This window comes from Podarcis bocagei, assembly GCF_964188305.1.
Source record: "Podarcis bocagei genome assembly, chromosome: 17".
Taxonomy (NCBI): Eukaryota; Metazoa; Chordata; class Lepidosauria; order Squamata; family Lacertidae; genus Podarcis; species Podarcis bocagei.
In genome coordinates, this window is record NC_138143.1 from 13,124,712 (window position 1) to 13,139,017 (window position 14,306).

The following is a 14,306-nucleotide window of genomic DNA, read 5'->3' on the forward strand; positions in this document are numbered from 1 at the left end:
ATTTTTTAATCTTTTCAAAATGAGAGCAAGAGCATCAAGTGATGCTGAGGACAATCTCCTCCTATAAATGAGATTACCCTTGGAGACATCAATGTAAATAATGATAATGTGCTGTTCTCTTTGACATGGGGGGTGGGATTAAGATTTTTATTGAAAGCGGTTCTCCGTGTGATTGCGACGTGTCTATGGAAGCTGGGCCTTTGGAACTGAACGAGCTTCCGGCGACAACAACAACAACAACAACAAGAAGCAGCAGCAAGAGCGCTCGGCCGCTTCCCGCGTTTCCGTGGCAACCGCAAGCGCCCGCTGCACCCCAGCGCGCCTGCGCGGGACTCTCTTTCTCGAGGGCCCCGGAAGCACTTACGGCGGAAGTGGGCGATGGAAGCGCCGCTCGGACAGAGGCGGAGGCGGGTAGGTCTCTCGTTCGCCTGGGGGGGGGGGGATGTAAAGGAAAGGGGTTGTGGAGCGAGGGGTCGTGCTGGGGGTAGGGTGGGGCCGCAAAGCATGGGTATCTCTCACCCCACACACCTGTATCCCCTGTAACGAGGCTGGGGGTGGGATAAGGTGCCTCTTCCTCTTCTGTTTCTTTTTTCCTCTCCTCTCCCCCCCCCCCTGAACATTTCTGGAGGGGTTATTTGCACGGAATTGTGAAGCTGCGGCGGCTCCCTCCGCGGCTGCGCTATAGGTGGCCGTTCCCCTCGTCGTCGTTACATAGTGCGCATTTGTTTCTCAAGCTGGTTTCTCCAGCTGTTGTTGGACTACATCTCCCATCATCCCTGGCCACTGGTCCTGCTAGCTTGGGATGGTGGGAGTTGTAGTCCAAAAGCAGCTGGAGACCCATGCTTGGGAAACACTGATCTAATTAAATGAAATGCAGATATAATTATAACAGGGGTTTTTTCCTTAAAAAAAAGTTTGGGGATACTCTCATTTTCCTGTTGTTGTTTAGTCGTTTAGTTGTGTCCGCCTCTTTGTGACCCCCTGGACCAGAGCACGCCAGGCACTCCTGTCTTCCACTGCCTCCTGCAGTTTGGTCAAACTCATGCTGGTAGCTTCGAGAACACTGTCCAACCATCTCATCCTCTGTCGTCCCCTTCTCCTTGTGCCCTCCATCTTTCCCAACATCAGGGTCTTTTCCGGGGAGTCTTCTCTTCCCATGAGGTGGCCAAAGTATTGGCGCCTCAGCTTCAGGATCTGTCCTTCCAGTGAGTACTCAGGGCTGATTTCCTTAAGAATGGATCGGTTTGATCTTCTTGCAGTCCATGGGACTCTCAAGAGTCTCCTCCAGCACCAGAATTCAAAAGCATCAATTCTTCGGCGATCAGCCTTCTTTATGATGCAGTCCTCACTTCCGTACATCACTACTGGGAAAACCATAGCTTTAACTATACGAACCTTTGTTGGCTAGGTGATGTCTCTGCTTTTTAAGATGCTATCTAGGTTTGTCATTGCTTTCGTCGTTACATAGTGCGCATTTGTTTCTCAAGCTTGGGGCTCCAGCTCTTGTTGGACTACATCTCCCATCATCACTGGTCCTGCTAGCTGGGATGGTGGGAGTTGTAGTCCAAAAGCAGCTGGAGACCCATGTTTGGGAAACACTGATCTAATTAAATGAAATGCAGGTATACTTAATATCAGTGCTTTTTTTCTAAAAAAATGTTTTGGGGTACAGTGGTACCTCGGGTTACAGACACTTCAGGTTACAGATGCTTCAGGTTACAGACTCCGCTAACCCAGAAATAGTACCTTGGGTTAAGAACTTTGCTTCAGGATGAGAACAGAAATCGCGTGGCAGCAGGAGGCCCCATTAGCTAAACTGGTACCTCAGGTTAAGAACAGTTTCAGGTTAAGAACGGACCTCCAGAACGAATTAAGTTCTTAACCCGAGGTACCACTGTACTCTCATTTTCCTACTCGTATTGAAATACTGCCCCTCAAAGATTGATGGGAGTTGTAGTTCAGCAACAGTTGCTGGAGACCCAAGTTTGAGAAGTCTGTTAACTGCGCCTACATCTTTAGCTGCTCTTCTTTTCCATCAGTAAGCCATGTGTTTGTGCGGGGAAACCCCAGAGTCAACCCCCCTTCAACCTCCATTTAGATTTTATTTTCCTATTTTTGACAAGTAATAATAATAATAACAATAATTTTTATTTATACCCTGCCAATCTAACTTCCTTAGGGCCCGGGACCACTAGGGTGTTGCTATTTATGGACCTTGAGGCTCTTCGTGGGGCATACTGGGAGAGGCGGTCCCGTAGGTACGGGGGTCCTAGGCCGTGAAGGGCTTTAAAGGTCAAAAGAAGCACCTTAAATCTGACCCTGTACTCCACTGGGAGCCAGTGCAGCTGGAAAAGCACTGGGTGAATATGCTCCCATGGCAGAGACCCTGTGAGGAGCCTCGCTGCAGCATTCTGCACCCGCTGGAGTTTCTGGGACAGCTTCAAGGGCAGCCCCGCGTAGAGCGAATTACAGTAGTCAAGCCTGGAGATGACCGTCGCATGGATCACTGTGGCCAGGTCGGGGCGGGAAAGGTAAGGGACCATAGAATGTAAATAGAATGCCTTATATATTTTTGCAATAAGTGCTTTTCCTCTTCTCTCACCAATTCTAGAGTGCCTTAAACATGGACACAGCAAACTGAAAGTGCTCTTCTGTGCCCAACTCCAAAAACATCATTTTTGGATGTTGTCATTGGGCTCCAGTCATGATGGTAAGATTTTTCTCTCTTCTGCTGTCAGATTCTGGTTTCTGCAATGTGTGCTTGGGACATGGGAGAATAAATTAACTGTGTCTTCTCTTTTTATTATATGTAATTAAATTTAAAACATTGTTCTATAAGGCGTGTTCAGACCTTGGTCAGATTAAACCACGGTGTAGTAGACCAAGAATGCTACATCTGAACCAGTTCAAGATGATAGTGAAATGTGGATAGTGAACAGAGGAGCCAGATGTGCAGCATCTTAAGATCTTTCTTGAGGCTCCTCTCTTTTCTAGTGAACACTTGCAAGATGGCGTGAAAGCATTATTTGCTGATTGTTGTGCAGTAGATTACAGTGGTGCCTCGCAAGACGAAAAGAATCCGTTCTGTGACTCTCTTTGTCTAGCGGTTTTTTCGTCTTGCGAAGCAAGCCCATTGACGGATTAGCGCTATTAGCGGCTTTTAGCGGCTTATTTGCTGATCGGATCAGCTGGTAAGCGGCTTAGCAGCTTAGAAAAAGGGGGGGAGGGGGAAAAACCAGCAGGAACTCGCAAGACATCATCGTCTTGTGAAGCAAGCCCATAGGAGATTCGTTTTGCGAAGCACCTCCAAAACGGAAAACTCTTTCGTCTAGCAAGTTTTCCGTCTTGCGAGGCATTCGTCTTGCGGGGCACCACTGTATACAGGCAGTGACCCATTTGCTTTACGTTCTGGACTTCCATGTGCTTCAACCACACTGCCCTGTTCTTCCCCTTTTTGTGACTTTTGGGGTCTCTTGGATTCAGGCCAATGCACATATGCACGGTTGCACACATTTTGGACAAGCGTAAAATGGCCGTTGCCTGTATAGCAAGATATGTGTGAGTGCTGTTGACGTGTCTGTTTGCCTCTGTCAGTCACTATACTAATAGAGTATAGTCTTGGATGGATGAAATAAAAAGCAAGATGCAAATCTGATGGAAAGCTACTTTTAAGTCCTGCTACTAGTTAGTGACGGGACGCGGGTGGCGCTGTGGGTAAAAGCCTCAGCGCCTAGGGCTTGCCGATCGAAAGGTCAGCGGTTCGAATCCCCGCGGCGGGGTGCGCTCCCGCTGCTCGGTCCCAGCGCCTGCCAACCTAGCAGTTCGAAAGCACCCCTGGGTGCAAGTAGATAAATAGGTACCGCTTACCAGCGGGAAGGTAAACGGCGTTCCGTGTGCTGCGCTGGCTCTCCAGATGCAGCTTTGTCACGCTGGCCACGTGACCCAGAAGTGTCTCCGGACAGCGCTGGCCCACGGCCTATAGAGTGAGATGGGCGCACAAACCCCAGAGTCTGTCAAGACTGGCCCGTAACGGGCAGGGGTACCTTTACCTTTACTAGTTAGTGACAAGTGATGAAAAGCCAAGAACAGCCCATTTCATCACCAACTTTTCCAGTATTGCCTGAGGTTATTAATACAACTATCTCCATTTTTGTGAATATAGTTTAAGATTATTTTCTTTATCTTGTACTAACAAGCTTTATGGAGCACATGCAGTTGCGTATCTTATTATAATAAAAAAATCATATGGTCCTTTCTTCCAAGTTCTCCTGTCTAGGAAGTGAATTCTTAGTTGTGATTAAGCATTAATGTTAACACCAATGTTAATTGTGGGTTAGGATACCCAGGCTTCCTGTTTAACCCTGATTTAAAATTAGCGTTAGTTCTGTCTTGAAACCATAATTTCAAAACATAGTTTAACAAGAGTCTTGTTCAGCCATATTTAACAACAGTTCTGACATGCTTAACTTTTAAAAGAAAAACCAGAGAATTTGCTGTCAAGGTGGGAGAGAGCAGCCTGCTCATGGTCTCTTAAGCATATGTCTGCATCAGACTATAGTATAGGCATTGCCAGTTATACATCTGCTTTGAGGTCGCTGCTGCTGACAAAAACCACAATGTAAGCAAACTTGTGCTTGTCTCAAATATTGTCTTAATTGTCTGCGACTGGATGATTGTTGATAACTTATTGCTTGCTCTCAAGTCCTAATTATATTTACTCAGAAGTCTGATTAATTTTCATGAGATTTGCTTCTAGGTAACTACACTACTAAATAAGGTATTTGTAATAATTGGTCAGAAGACTTTATCTGGTGAAAAAATGATAGAATTAATAAATATTATATGATACTATCGGTGTTTGAAATTAGCCAGGGGCCAGGTGCATTTTACACCTGAATATTGACCCCTTGTGACCAAGTGAAGATGCCCACGTGTCAGGATGGCATCTGGCATCTCCTCTATCTGGAAGGGCATGCCTGGGGATCATTGATTATTGATTGTTTTCACACACTAATACCCCATCCTGTAGAATTCTGTCAGTTCTATTTTATCTGCACAATCAGAATGAATTTCAGGAACCAAAAAGTTATATTGAAAAATATGGCTTTAGAGCCATTTCCCCCCAAAATGGCAACTAGGCATTCCACTTTGGTGACTAACCCTGGTTTAAGGATCCATTTGGTGCCTAGAGTTTCTAACACTGGGAACTATTTTATATCGGATGATATAGTACAAGAATCTATATTAACATATGCTTTCTAAGAAAGGTCTTTTTATCATTTTGCAGCAGCAGGCTTTAGAACTTGCATTGGATCGTGCTGAGGTAAGTAGTAGATTGTATGAATTGCACACATTTAATGTTACATTTAATAATCATCTGCATTGTACCAAAGTTTTCCCAGTTATTCAGAACACTGTACAGAAAATAAATTTCATAAACTGAAAATGTAATAGAAGAGAAAGAGGGCTATCACTCATTTTTTGTTTAATTTAATGCAAACATACACACTCCTAAATCCCCTACAGCAGTTTGCATATCTGTGTACCACTAAGCTTATTTGTGTGGGTTTTCTTTTTTCAGTATATCATTGAAAGTGCACGCCAGAGGCCTCCCAAACGAAAATATTTATCCAGTGGGAGGTAAGAATTATTTAGTGCCTCTTTTTTTACTTCAACAGACAAAATGGTTACTGAATTGTGTTTCCTCTTCACAATTTTAGAAAATCTGTGTTTCAAAAATTATATGAACTGTATCTGGAAGAATGCGATAAAGAGCCTGAAATAAAGGTAAGTGGGACTTATTTGCCAAGCACTCGCTCCATTACTGTCTTGCTGGTGGTCTGCACTAGAGCTCTGATAAGCCCCGCTTTCATTTTGTGTAATTAATATTTATATACTGCTTTCTTTTTTTAAAAAAAAAAAAGCTATTAAAGGAATTGGCATTTTCACGCAATGCCCAGTGTCAACTGAGGTTCTGACTTGGTGTTGAGGATGGGGAGAAGCAACACCTCCCTGAAAGTAAAATCCAGAAGCAATATAGTCCAGCTAGAATGTGTGCTTCTCCACATAGTTCTTCCCAGAGGCAGGTTACTGGATTGGCAGGTTACTAGATTGAAGGGCGCATGGTGGTTCTGGCCATCATGGCTTTGGTGGTACAGTAAAGAGCACTTATTTCCTAGATCTGATCTGAGAGTAGAGCAGATAACAATGTCTGGGTGAGATTAGGACCGCTCCTGCCATGTAGGTCTTCCTACAGATTTGTTGGCAGGTAGAACTTGAGCAATGCTAAACGACTCCTTCCTTATAGAATCGAGTTTGGAAACTGTGGCCCTCCAAATGTTGAACTCCCATCAGCCCCAGCCTGCATAGCATAAGGTCAGAGATGTTGGGAGTTGTAGGACCAGAGGTTCCCCATCCCATCTATAGAAGGTGATGAGGAAAGCCCTCTTTGTGAGGGATAATCTAAAACCCCACAGCCCTTATTTTTCAGCAGGAGGAGTCTGATACTCTTTTGGGAAGCAATCAAGAGATTGTAGTTCTGAACAGGGCAACATTCTATGAAAATGCATTGCAGCAAATGCACGCTAAAGCCTCGTTTTCTTAGTGGATGGTTTTATTAACTCAGGAAAGTGGCGTTGTTAAATTATTTTGAGAGATTCAAAGCAGTTCTTAAAACCTTCAAATAAATGAAGGTGCACCAACTTTGTTGAATAAAAGTAGGTTGAGGGGGCGCTGCAGAACCTCTATTTGCTGCCTTGAGTTCCGTGGAAGAGAGGAAAGGATATACCGTACATGTAATAGATAAACAGTAAACATAATTATTTGTTATTGGGAAGTGGAGTGGATAGGAATGGTTGAAGGCAGGACGAGTGTAGTAGCAGGTGAAATTGTCTTTTGGGGAAAGAAGTCTCCTATTCTTGGCTCTACCTTCACCAGGAGAGCAGAGTGAATAATTTGTCCCTAGGCTTTTCTCAAGAATGTTCCAAAAGATCGAGCCCTTCCCTTTTTTGTTTCTTTCCCTGCAACCATTAGTTCTTCAGCACATAGAATGAAATGTTACTTATGAAACTGAGGTAGACTTAGTAAGGAAATTATAGTGAATAGCTGCTCGTTTCCGTGTTTGTTATTTCATGTTGTTAGTAAACAGTGTTAGCTCCTGGATGCGTTGTTTTCATGAGTGTCACCCATTTTGAAACAGAAGCTGAGGCGAAATGTGAACTTGTTGGAGAAGCTGGTTTTGCAAGAGACATTGTCATGCCTAGTAGTGAACCTGTATCCAGGAAACGAAGGCTATTCGCTGATGCTGAGAGGGAAGAATGGGTCAGGTAAAGTTAACACTAAATAGCTGCTAACCTCCTGATTGTGCCTTAAAATAAACAGTGCTTCAAGTTGCTGGTTTTATTAAAAACTCTTTTGTGCTATTACTGTCTTTAGCTAAGAATAAATGTGCTTAAAGCCTGATATGATCTTCTGGACTCTGTGTGTCTGTTTGAATTCTTCCAGCTACTGGATTTTGTTTTACTTAGTAGAAGAAAGACCATGGCTGTCTTTCTCTTGATCGGGGTGGCTAACCAGTGTGCCCCTATCCCCAGATTTTTTCCTCACCACCACCCTGAGTTTTTTCTCACCATGCCCTCAAAGTTGTCATTGCGGAAAAATGATTTTTTTGCTGGATAAACAGACAGACAGACAGACAGACAGACTGCTCCTTGGGATCCTCCACTGCCACAATGTACAGTACTCCCAAGGCCTTTCTGAAACGTGTCCTTTTTAAAAATTACTGACTACTCCCATTTATTCAGATATTAAATTGTACTGATCGCACCTGTTGTGACGCCAAAAGTATTTTTGTGACCACTGCCCCCGAGACTGTTAAAAATGTGCCCTTTACATTTTCTGGCCACGTCCACTTTTAAACATTTTGGCTGTGCCACCTTGCCATGCTCTCCCCCCCCCACGAGAGTTGGCAGTGTGGCCTTGACTAGAACGAAGGTTGGCCACCCCTGTTCTGGATCATCCGTTCATTTAAAGCATTTTTAACCAGCCTCTCTGTGAGGTAGCTTGTTACGTATCAGAATCACAATTTTGTAAGTTAAATATGTGTTGTTGTTTTTCTTTTTGCCAGAAAGGAATAATTGTGAAAGCAAATAGTTCACACGCATATTCATAGTCAAATGCATTCTTTTAACACAGATTCAGAAACCATTCGACTTCCTTATGAAGAGGGAGAATTGCTTGAATATTTGGATGCAGAAGAGCTGCCTCCTATTTTAGTTGATCTCCTGGAGAAATCACAGGTTTGAAAGACTTTGAAATGGTGTTTCTGGTTTTGTTTTAGGGGTTGAGGGGTAGTGGAAGTAGCAGTAACAGTATGTTGGGGGGGTGTCTATCAATGTGGCTGAACCAGAACTTGTCTTGCCATGCTTGCTGAGGCTGCTAGGAGCTGTGATTCAGCAGCCTTTGGAGGACCAAGGGTTCCCCATTCCTGCTGTATATAGTATATGTTCAACTAACTGACCAAATTCAGTGCTGAAGCAATGATTCTTCAACATCAACTTCATTGGACTGGCCATGTTGTGCGGATGCCTGATTGTCGTCTTGCAAAGCAACTACTCTATTCCGAACTTAAAAATGGAAAGCATAATGCTGGTGGTCAACAAAAGAGGTTTAAAGACTCTCTCAAAGCAAATCTTTAAAAATGTAGTATAAACCCCGACAACTGGGAAACACTGGCCTGCAAGCGCTCCAATTGGAAAACAGCCTTTCCCAAAGGTGTCATGGACTTTGAAGACACTCAAACTCAGGACGCAAGGGAGAAACGTACTAAGAGGAAGGCATGCTTGACAAATCCACACCGTGATCAACTCCCGCCCGGAAACCAATGTCCCCACTGTGGAAGGATGTGTGGATCCAGAATTGGCCTCCACAGTCACTTACGGACTCATTGTTAAAGCCATGTTTATAGAAGGCAATCTTACTCAGCTACGAGGGATCGCCAAAGAAGGAGGAGTATATGTTCAACTAACTGACCAAATTCGCTATCCTGTCTGGAGACCAAACTACCATTTGGGTTCTAAAACTATGGTTACAACAAACCACAGTTTGGCATAATGTGTAAACTGAGCACTAGTATAAAATTAAAAATTTCAAAACTTATGAGTGACGCTTGAAAAATATTTCTAACCCTTAAGAACAAGCACCAGTTTTTACGTATTTTGGTTATTGTCCTTGTTAAGTTTAATAATAATAATAATATAAATAGAGTTTAAAGAAAGAGAGATGAAGTATTCCCAGAGATCTAAAGATCTGTTTAGTTCCGGGTATAAATATATGGAAATGCTGATATGTACATTTTTGTTTGCTTTTAAACAGATAAATATTTTTCATTGTGGCTGCGTCATAACAGAAATACGTGACTATAGACAATCTGGTAATCTCAAATCTCCAACATACCAAAGCAAGTACATACTTCTGCGCCCAACAATGCAGGTAAACAACTCGTGTTTTTCAGTTTTGGTGTTGCTCTTATTTTTTAAAAAAAAAATCCTGATGCATCGTATTTAGAAATCCTGTACTTCACAAGTAATGAAAGGTTTGCCTCATTTTTCTAGACCTTGATTTGTGATGTGCATTCCATTACAAGCGACAACCACAAATGGACGCAGGTAACAAACGTGGCAGCTAAAGGAGTTGGTTTCACTAGTGTGGTAGTTTCCTAGTATTATGGTATATTGTGATGATAATTTCTGGTGCAGTATGGTCTTCCAACCCCAGGAAAGGCCATCTTGTTCAGTGGCATAAAGGTCTACTAGGAGATGAATAGGCCTAGGTTTCAGTGAAGTGGCAAGGTTATGTCTGGGCTCTGCTAGAGCTCTCAAGTGATTTAATTCAGTGCCATAGATAGATAGATAGATAGATAGATAGATAGATAGATAGATAGATAGATAGATAGATATTTAAAACCCTTCCAGATAAGATTGGAAAGCAAGCATGTTGGAGAAAAGGCTAGTTTAGAGTCTTCCCTGACACCTTCTTTGTGCTGGAAATAATATTCTTTGTGCTGGAAATGTTTTGTATGAAGGAAAATTTGCTCAAGACCTGACCCTGCAGTTTGCCACTTCAGTGAGAATATGTCATAGTGAGTCGGAGGACTAGACCTATTTTGCATGATTCTGTTTATTAATATCAATATTGGGCAGAATCCAGAACATTTCTTCTGCAAGATCTGTTTGTATTGTGGGAGTTCAAGATCCTCTTAACACATCCCGTGCCATGGGAGGGGGGCAGGAGCTGACCTTCCGGGCAGCTTTGGGGGTTGCCCATAAGGGGCTGCAGCAGGAAAGAGGAGGCTGATATGCCTTGTTGCCCAAGTAGAATTCCACCTGACCCCATCTGTAATTATTGTTACCCACGATCCACCCTAAGGTCCCATTGAGATGATGGATGGCAGAAAGGGGCTTGTGTGCATGCTCTGATTTTTAAGTGATGCTCACATGTGCAATTTCAAATTGGGAATCTTCCGAAGTTTCTGTTAATAGAAATTTCGGTTTAGATTATTGAAACTTTGGCAAGAACCATAGTAGTTCTGAAGAGAGGAGAGCGATGTCAGATTTTTGGGCAATTGTGTTTGCTGGTCCCTTCTCTCAAACACAATCTTAAGTCCCTGTGATATGAAAGTATAATAATCACTTAGATTACAAGTAGAGAACAGCTGTTTCACACTGTGCATACACTCAACTATCATGTATGTTAATGCCAAAAATACTGTTCAAATATTTACAAATACTGTTTAAAATATTTGTAACGTGTAGCCAGTCCTATGCATGCTTATTTATTTAAAAAAATATTTATCTGTTGAAATGGTTTGCCACAATAAAACATAAAACTGTACCGTAAACACCATATAAAAAGGTTAAAAACAGGCATCAATTAACCATTGTGGAAAGACGTACTTTAGTTGCAGGGTGTTCAGCAAGTATTCAAAAGTTGCCTGCTGTGTACTTGAAAATAAGTCCTATTGAGTTAAATGGGACTTACTCCCAAGTAAATGTGTATAGGATTGCAGTCTTTACTGCAGTTTTAGAACACTCTCTGTATTATAGGAAGACAAACTCCTGCTAGAAAGCCAACTGATACTGGCTACAGCAGAACCTCTGTGTCTGGATCCTTCAATTGCAGTAACTTGCACAGCGAACAGACTTCATTATAACAAGCAGAAGATGAATACTCGCCCAATGAAAAGGTATCGGAAAGTCATAATCTACTGGTCCTTGATTTATAAAGTCTGGTTCAACGGAATAGGCTGCTTTAACGGGGGGAAGTTATTTGTTGTTAAGTTTTGAAGAACATTTTAGTTGATCTTAAAAATCTGTTCAAAGACCTGGAATGTCTGTAGAAATTTCTCCCAGAACAAACACCCTTAACATTTTGTTTGGAGCAGAACACATTTGTGATGAACAGTGATCATTTAAAAAAAGAATCACTCACCAGTCCCTGGAATTGCATCATTAGATAGCTCTTTGAGTGAATGCAAGCTTTAGAGCATGGGTAGGCAACCTAAGGGACGCGGGTGGCACTGTGGGTTAAACCACAGAGCCTAGGACTTGCCGATCAGAAGGTTGGCAGTTCAAATCCCTGTGACAGGGTGAGCTCCTGTTGCTCAGTCCCTGCTCCTGCCCACCAAGCAGTTCGAAAGCATGTCAAAGTGCAAGTAGATAAATAGGTACCGCTCTGGCGGGAAGGTAATCGGTGTTTCCGTGCGCTGCTCTGGTTCGCCAGAAGCGGCTTAGTCATGCTGGCCACTAATCCGGAAGCTGTACGCCTGCTCCCTCCGCCATAAAGCGAGATGAGTGGCGCAACCCCAGAGACAGCACAACTGGAGGTAATGGTCAGGGGTCCCTATTACACCCCACTAAAATAAATTCAACCCCTTATTCAACCCCTCAGCTGAGAGGTTTCTGTGAGGTGATGTGACCAGAGTGTAGACATGGTCTTTCTTCCTTAGTTCATTATCTGTTGTACTTCGCCTAGAGACATCTGTATGGATGATTATTAGTAAATAATAATTATTCAGCCCAAACTCAGCCGGTGGCCTGTTGCCATGACAGAAATTGAAACCTCATTTGCCGCTGGAAAATTGCCCCTGAGAAGTGACTTCCCATTTCCATTTCCAGAGAAGTTACACACAAAAATAGTGACTACTGTTTTAGGGCCTATATGGGCAGTCCTCTTTCCGCATACAATGTCCATTGAAAGAAATGGCAGTCTTCCATCACATACCATAATGTCTCAGAAGCATTTCAGGCTTCAGCTCAGCAGGCTGGCAGTGCAGTCAAGCCATTGGGTTGACACTGGATTAACTAGTGAAAAGAGAAATATTGACAACTCACTGGCCATAATGTCTCTTGAGAACTGGTATGCCTTTCCTGTATATCTGGTATCGGACACACAGTAAATTAGGCACCTATCCGCACAGTGCCTTTCATGCTGGATTATCTGCTATGAAAGAGGATGCCTGGCCACTCTAGCAAGCTGGTATGAAAATTTTCCAAACTGCCTGTATTCTTTCCGTTAATATTTTCAATATTTTACAGGTGCTTCAAGAGATACTCCAGGTCATCTCTGAATCGGCAGCAGGAGGTGTCTCACTGTACAACACCACCGCAGCTCAGGTTGTTTGATTATTTGCAGAAAAGAAAGGAAAAGAAGGGAGCCCAGCAGTACGACCTCAAAATTTCCAAAGCTGGAAATGTATGCATGTTTTTAAAAGACAGCCCATTAGATAGATAATCTTACTTACTCCGATAACTATTGTTCATTTAAATATTTGGTTTCCTTTTTTCCAGTGTGTGGATATGTGGAAACAGAATCCTTGCTATTTGACGGCGCCGTCTGAAGTGGATGTAAGTGCATAGATTTCTGGAACATGCCGAGATGAGTAAAATTTGTCATTCATAGGATTGTATCCAAAGCTGTCAGTCTTCTGCTGGAGCTCTGGCCCAGGAGCTTGTACCTACAGATCTGTACATGCCAATGTAATCTCTCTGCTTCTGAAACATCTTGTTCAAGAAGTTCTGCTTATATAAGCCGGCCTACTAGCAGAACAAGTTCAACACTACCTCTGTTTAGCATAGCAGAACAAGTTCAACACTACCTCTGTTCAGCATAGCAGAACAAGTTCAACACTACCTCTGTTTAGCATAGCAGAACAAGTTCAACACTACCTCTGTTCAGCATAGCAGAACAAGTTCAATACTACCTCTGTTTAGCATAGCTGCTGGTTGGACGTCGCTCATTTTCATTTTCTTCTGAAAAGAAGACAGATCCCAGTCCTTAAGAATAAATTGGCTAGCTTAAGAAGAAGAACATTTAAAAATGAAAACTTCTAGATTTTAAATCAGATTAATTACACCGTTTTTGTAAGGCCTGTTGAAATAAGTGAACATGTAAGAGCCATTATTTAAAGGATGTATTATATTTGAAGAGGGTGGGATCTGTCAAGATACAAACTGGACTGAAAACGTGAGGTTTATAATCATGCCTGTTCTGGGAATTCATTTCTCCCACTTGTAAGGATCATCACAACTCAATAAACCCTCATTAGGATTCTCTTGCCTTCACTCTCTGAACCCATCAGTATGATTATAATTCTTTTTTCAATGATAAGGACATTTATGCTCCTCATCCACATCTTTAATCTGCTCTCATTTTAATTTACTGATCTCTTAACTGTTTCTGAAGGTGGAAAAATACGCCAAAGTGGAAAAATCTATCAAACCTGATGACTCACAACCCAGTGTCTGGCCCGCTCATGTGAGTAATAGTAGATTGCTTGCTAACCTTTTCGATAATTAAGAGACTTCGTGTTCTAAAAGATAGGAACACAGAGAACAATCAGTACTTGAATGTGTTTAGGTGAGTAAGGGAAGGCTCTAGGAATCATTTCAAATTGTTATTAGGAAATACGGGGAAATGGGTCTTGTGACTTTTTCAGGAGTGCGGTTACATGTCATTGAGAGGTAACTGCTGTTGCTGCTGTTGATTGTGCAACTAAAACCATCATGGATCTGTAGTCTTCTCTGTTCATGAGCCATGTCTCACATTGAGCCTCAGAAGCAACTGCCTCTGAATTAGGGTGTTTGATCAGTTAGACCTCCCAAGTCGGTGGGATTGGTAGCAGTTTAAAATGTGATATTATTTTTTTAAGCAAATTCAAACCACTTTGTGTACTCCATGTACTTCTCATCAATTATGTGGTCAGTTGCTCTGTGTTGTTTCATTTCTACCACCATCCCTTCTCAGTTTTT

At 42.6% G+C, this 14,306-nt stretch overlaps 1 protein-coding gene across 6 annotated transcripts in view; it reads left to right on the forward strand.

Moving 5' to 3' along the window:
- Positions 1-324: 324 nt before the first annotated feature.
- SUPT20H (SPT20 homolog, SAGA complex component) overlaps positions 325-14,306 on the forward strand; it is a 35,927-nt gene continuing 21,945 nt past the window's right edge. For 2 of the 6 annotated variants that reach the window (XM_081176380.1, XM_081176383.1), the window contains exons 1-13: positions 325-411; positions 2,612-2,710; positions 5,288-5,323; positions 5,582-5,640; positions 5,721-5,787; positions 7,199-7,325; positions 8,194-8,297; positions 9,373-9,489; positions 9,612-9,665; positions 11,103-11,242; positions 12,594-12,750; positions 12,846-12,902; positions 13,741-13,812. In XM_081176380.1, coding sequence (XP_081032506.1) covers positions 2,705-2,710; positions 5,288-5,323; positions 5,582-5,640; positions 5,721-5,787; positions 7,199-7,325; positions 8,194-8,297; positions 9,373-9,489; positions 9,612-9,665; positions 11,103-11,242; positions 12,594-12,750; positions 12,846-12,902; positions 13,741-13,812 — 996 coding nt within the window. In that variant the 5' untranslated portion in view covers positions 325-411; positions 2,612-2,704. The remainder of the gene's footprint in view (positions 412-2,611; positions 2,711-5,287; positions 5,324-5,581; positions 5,641-5,720; positions 5,788-7,198; positions 7,326-8,193; positions 8,298-9,372; positions 9,490-9,611; positions 9,666-11,102; positions 11,243-12,593; positions 12,751-12,845; positions 12,903-13,740; positions 13,813-14,306) is intronic. The other 4 variants (XM_081176378.1, XM_081176379.1, XM_081176382.1 and 1 more) reach the window with 3 other exon arrangements.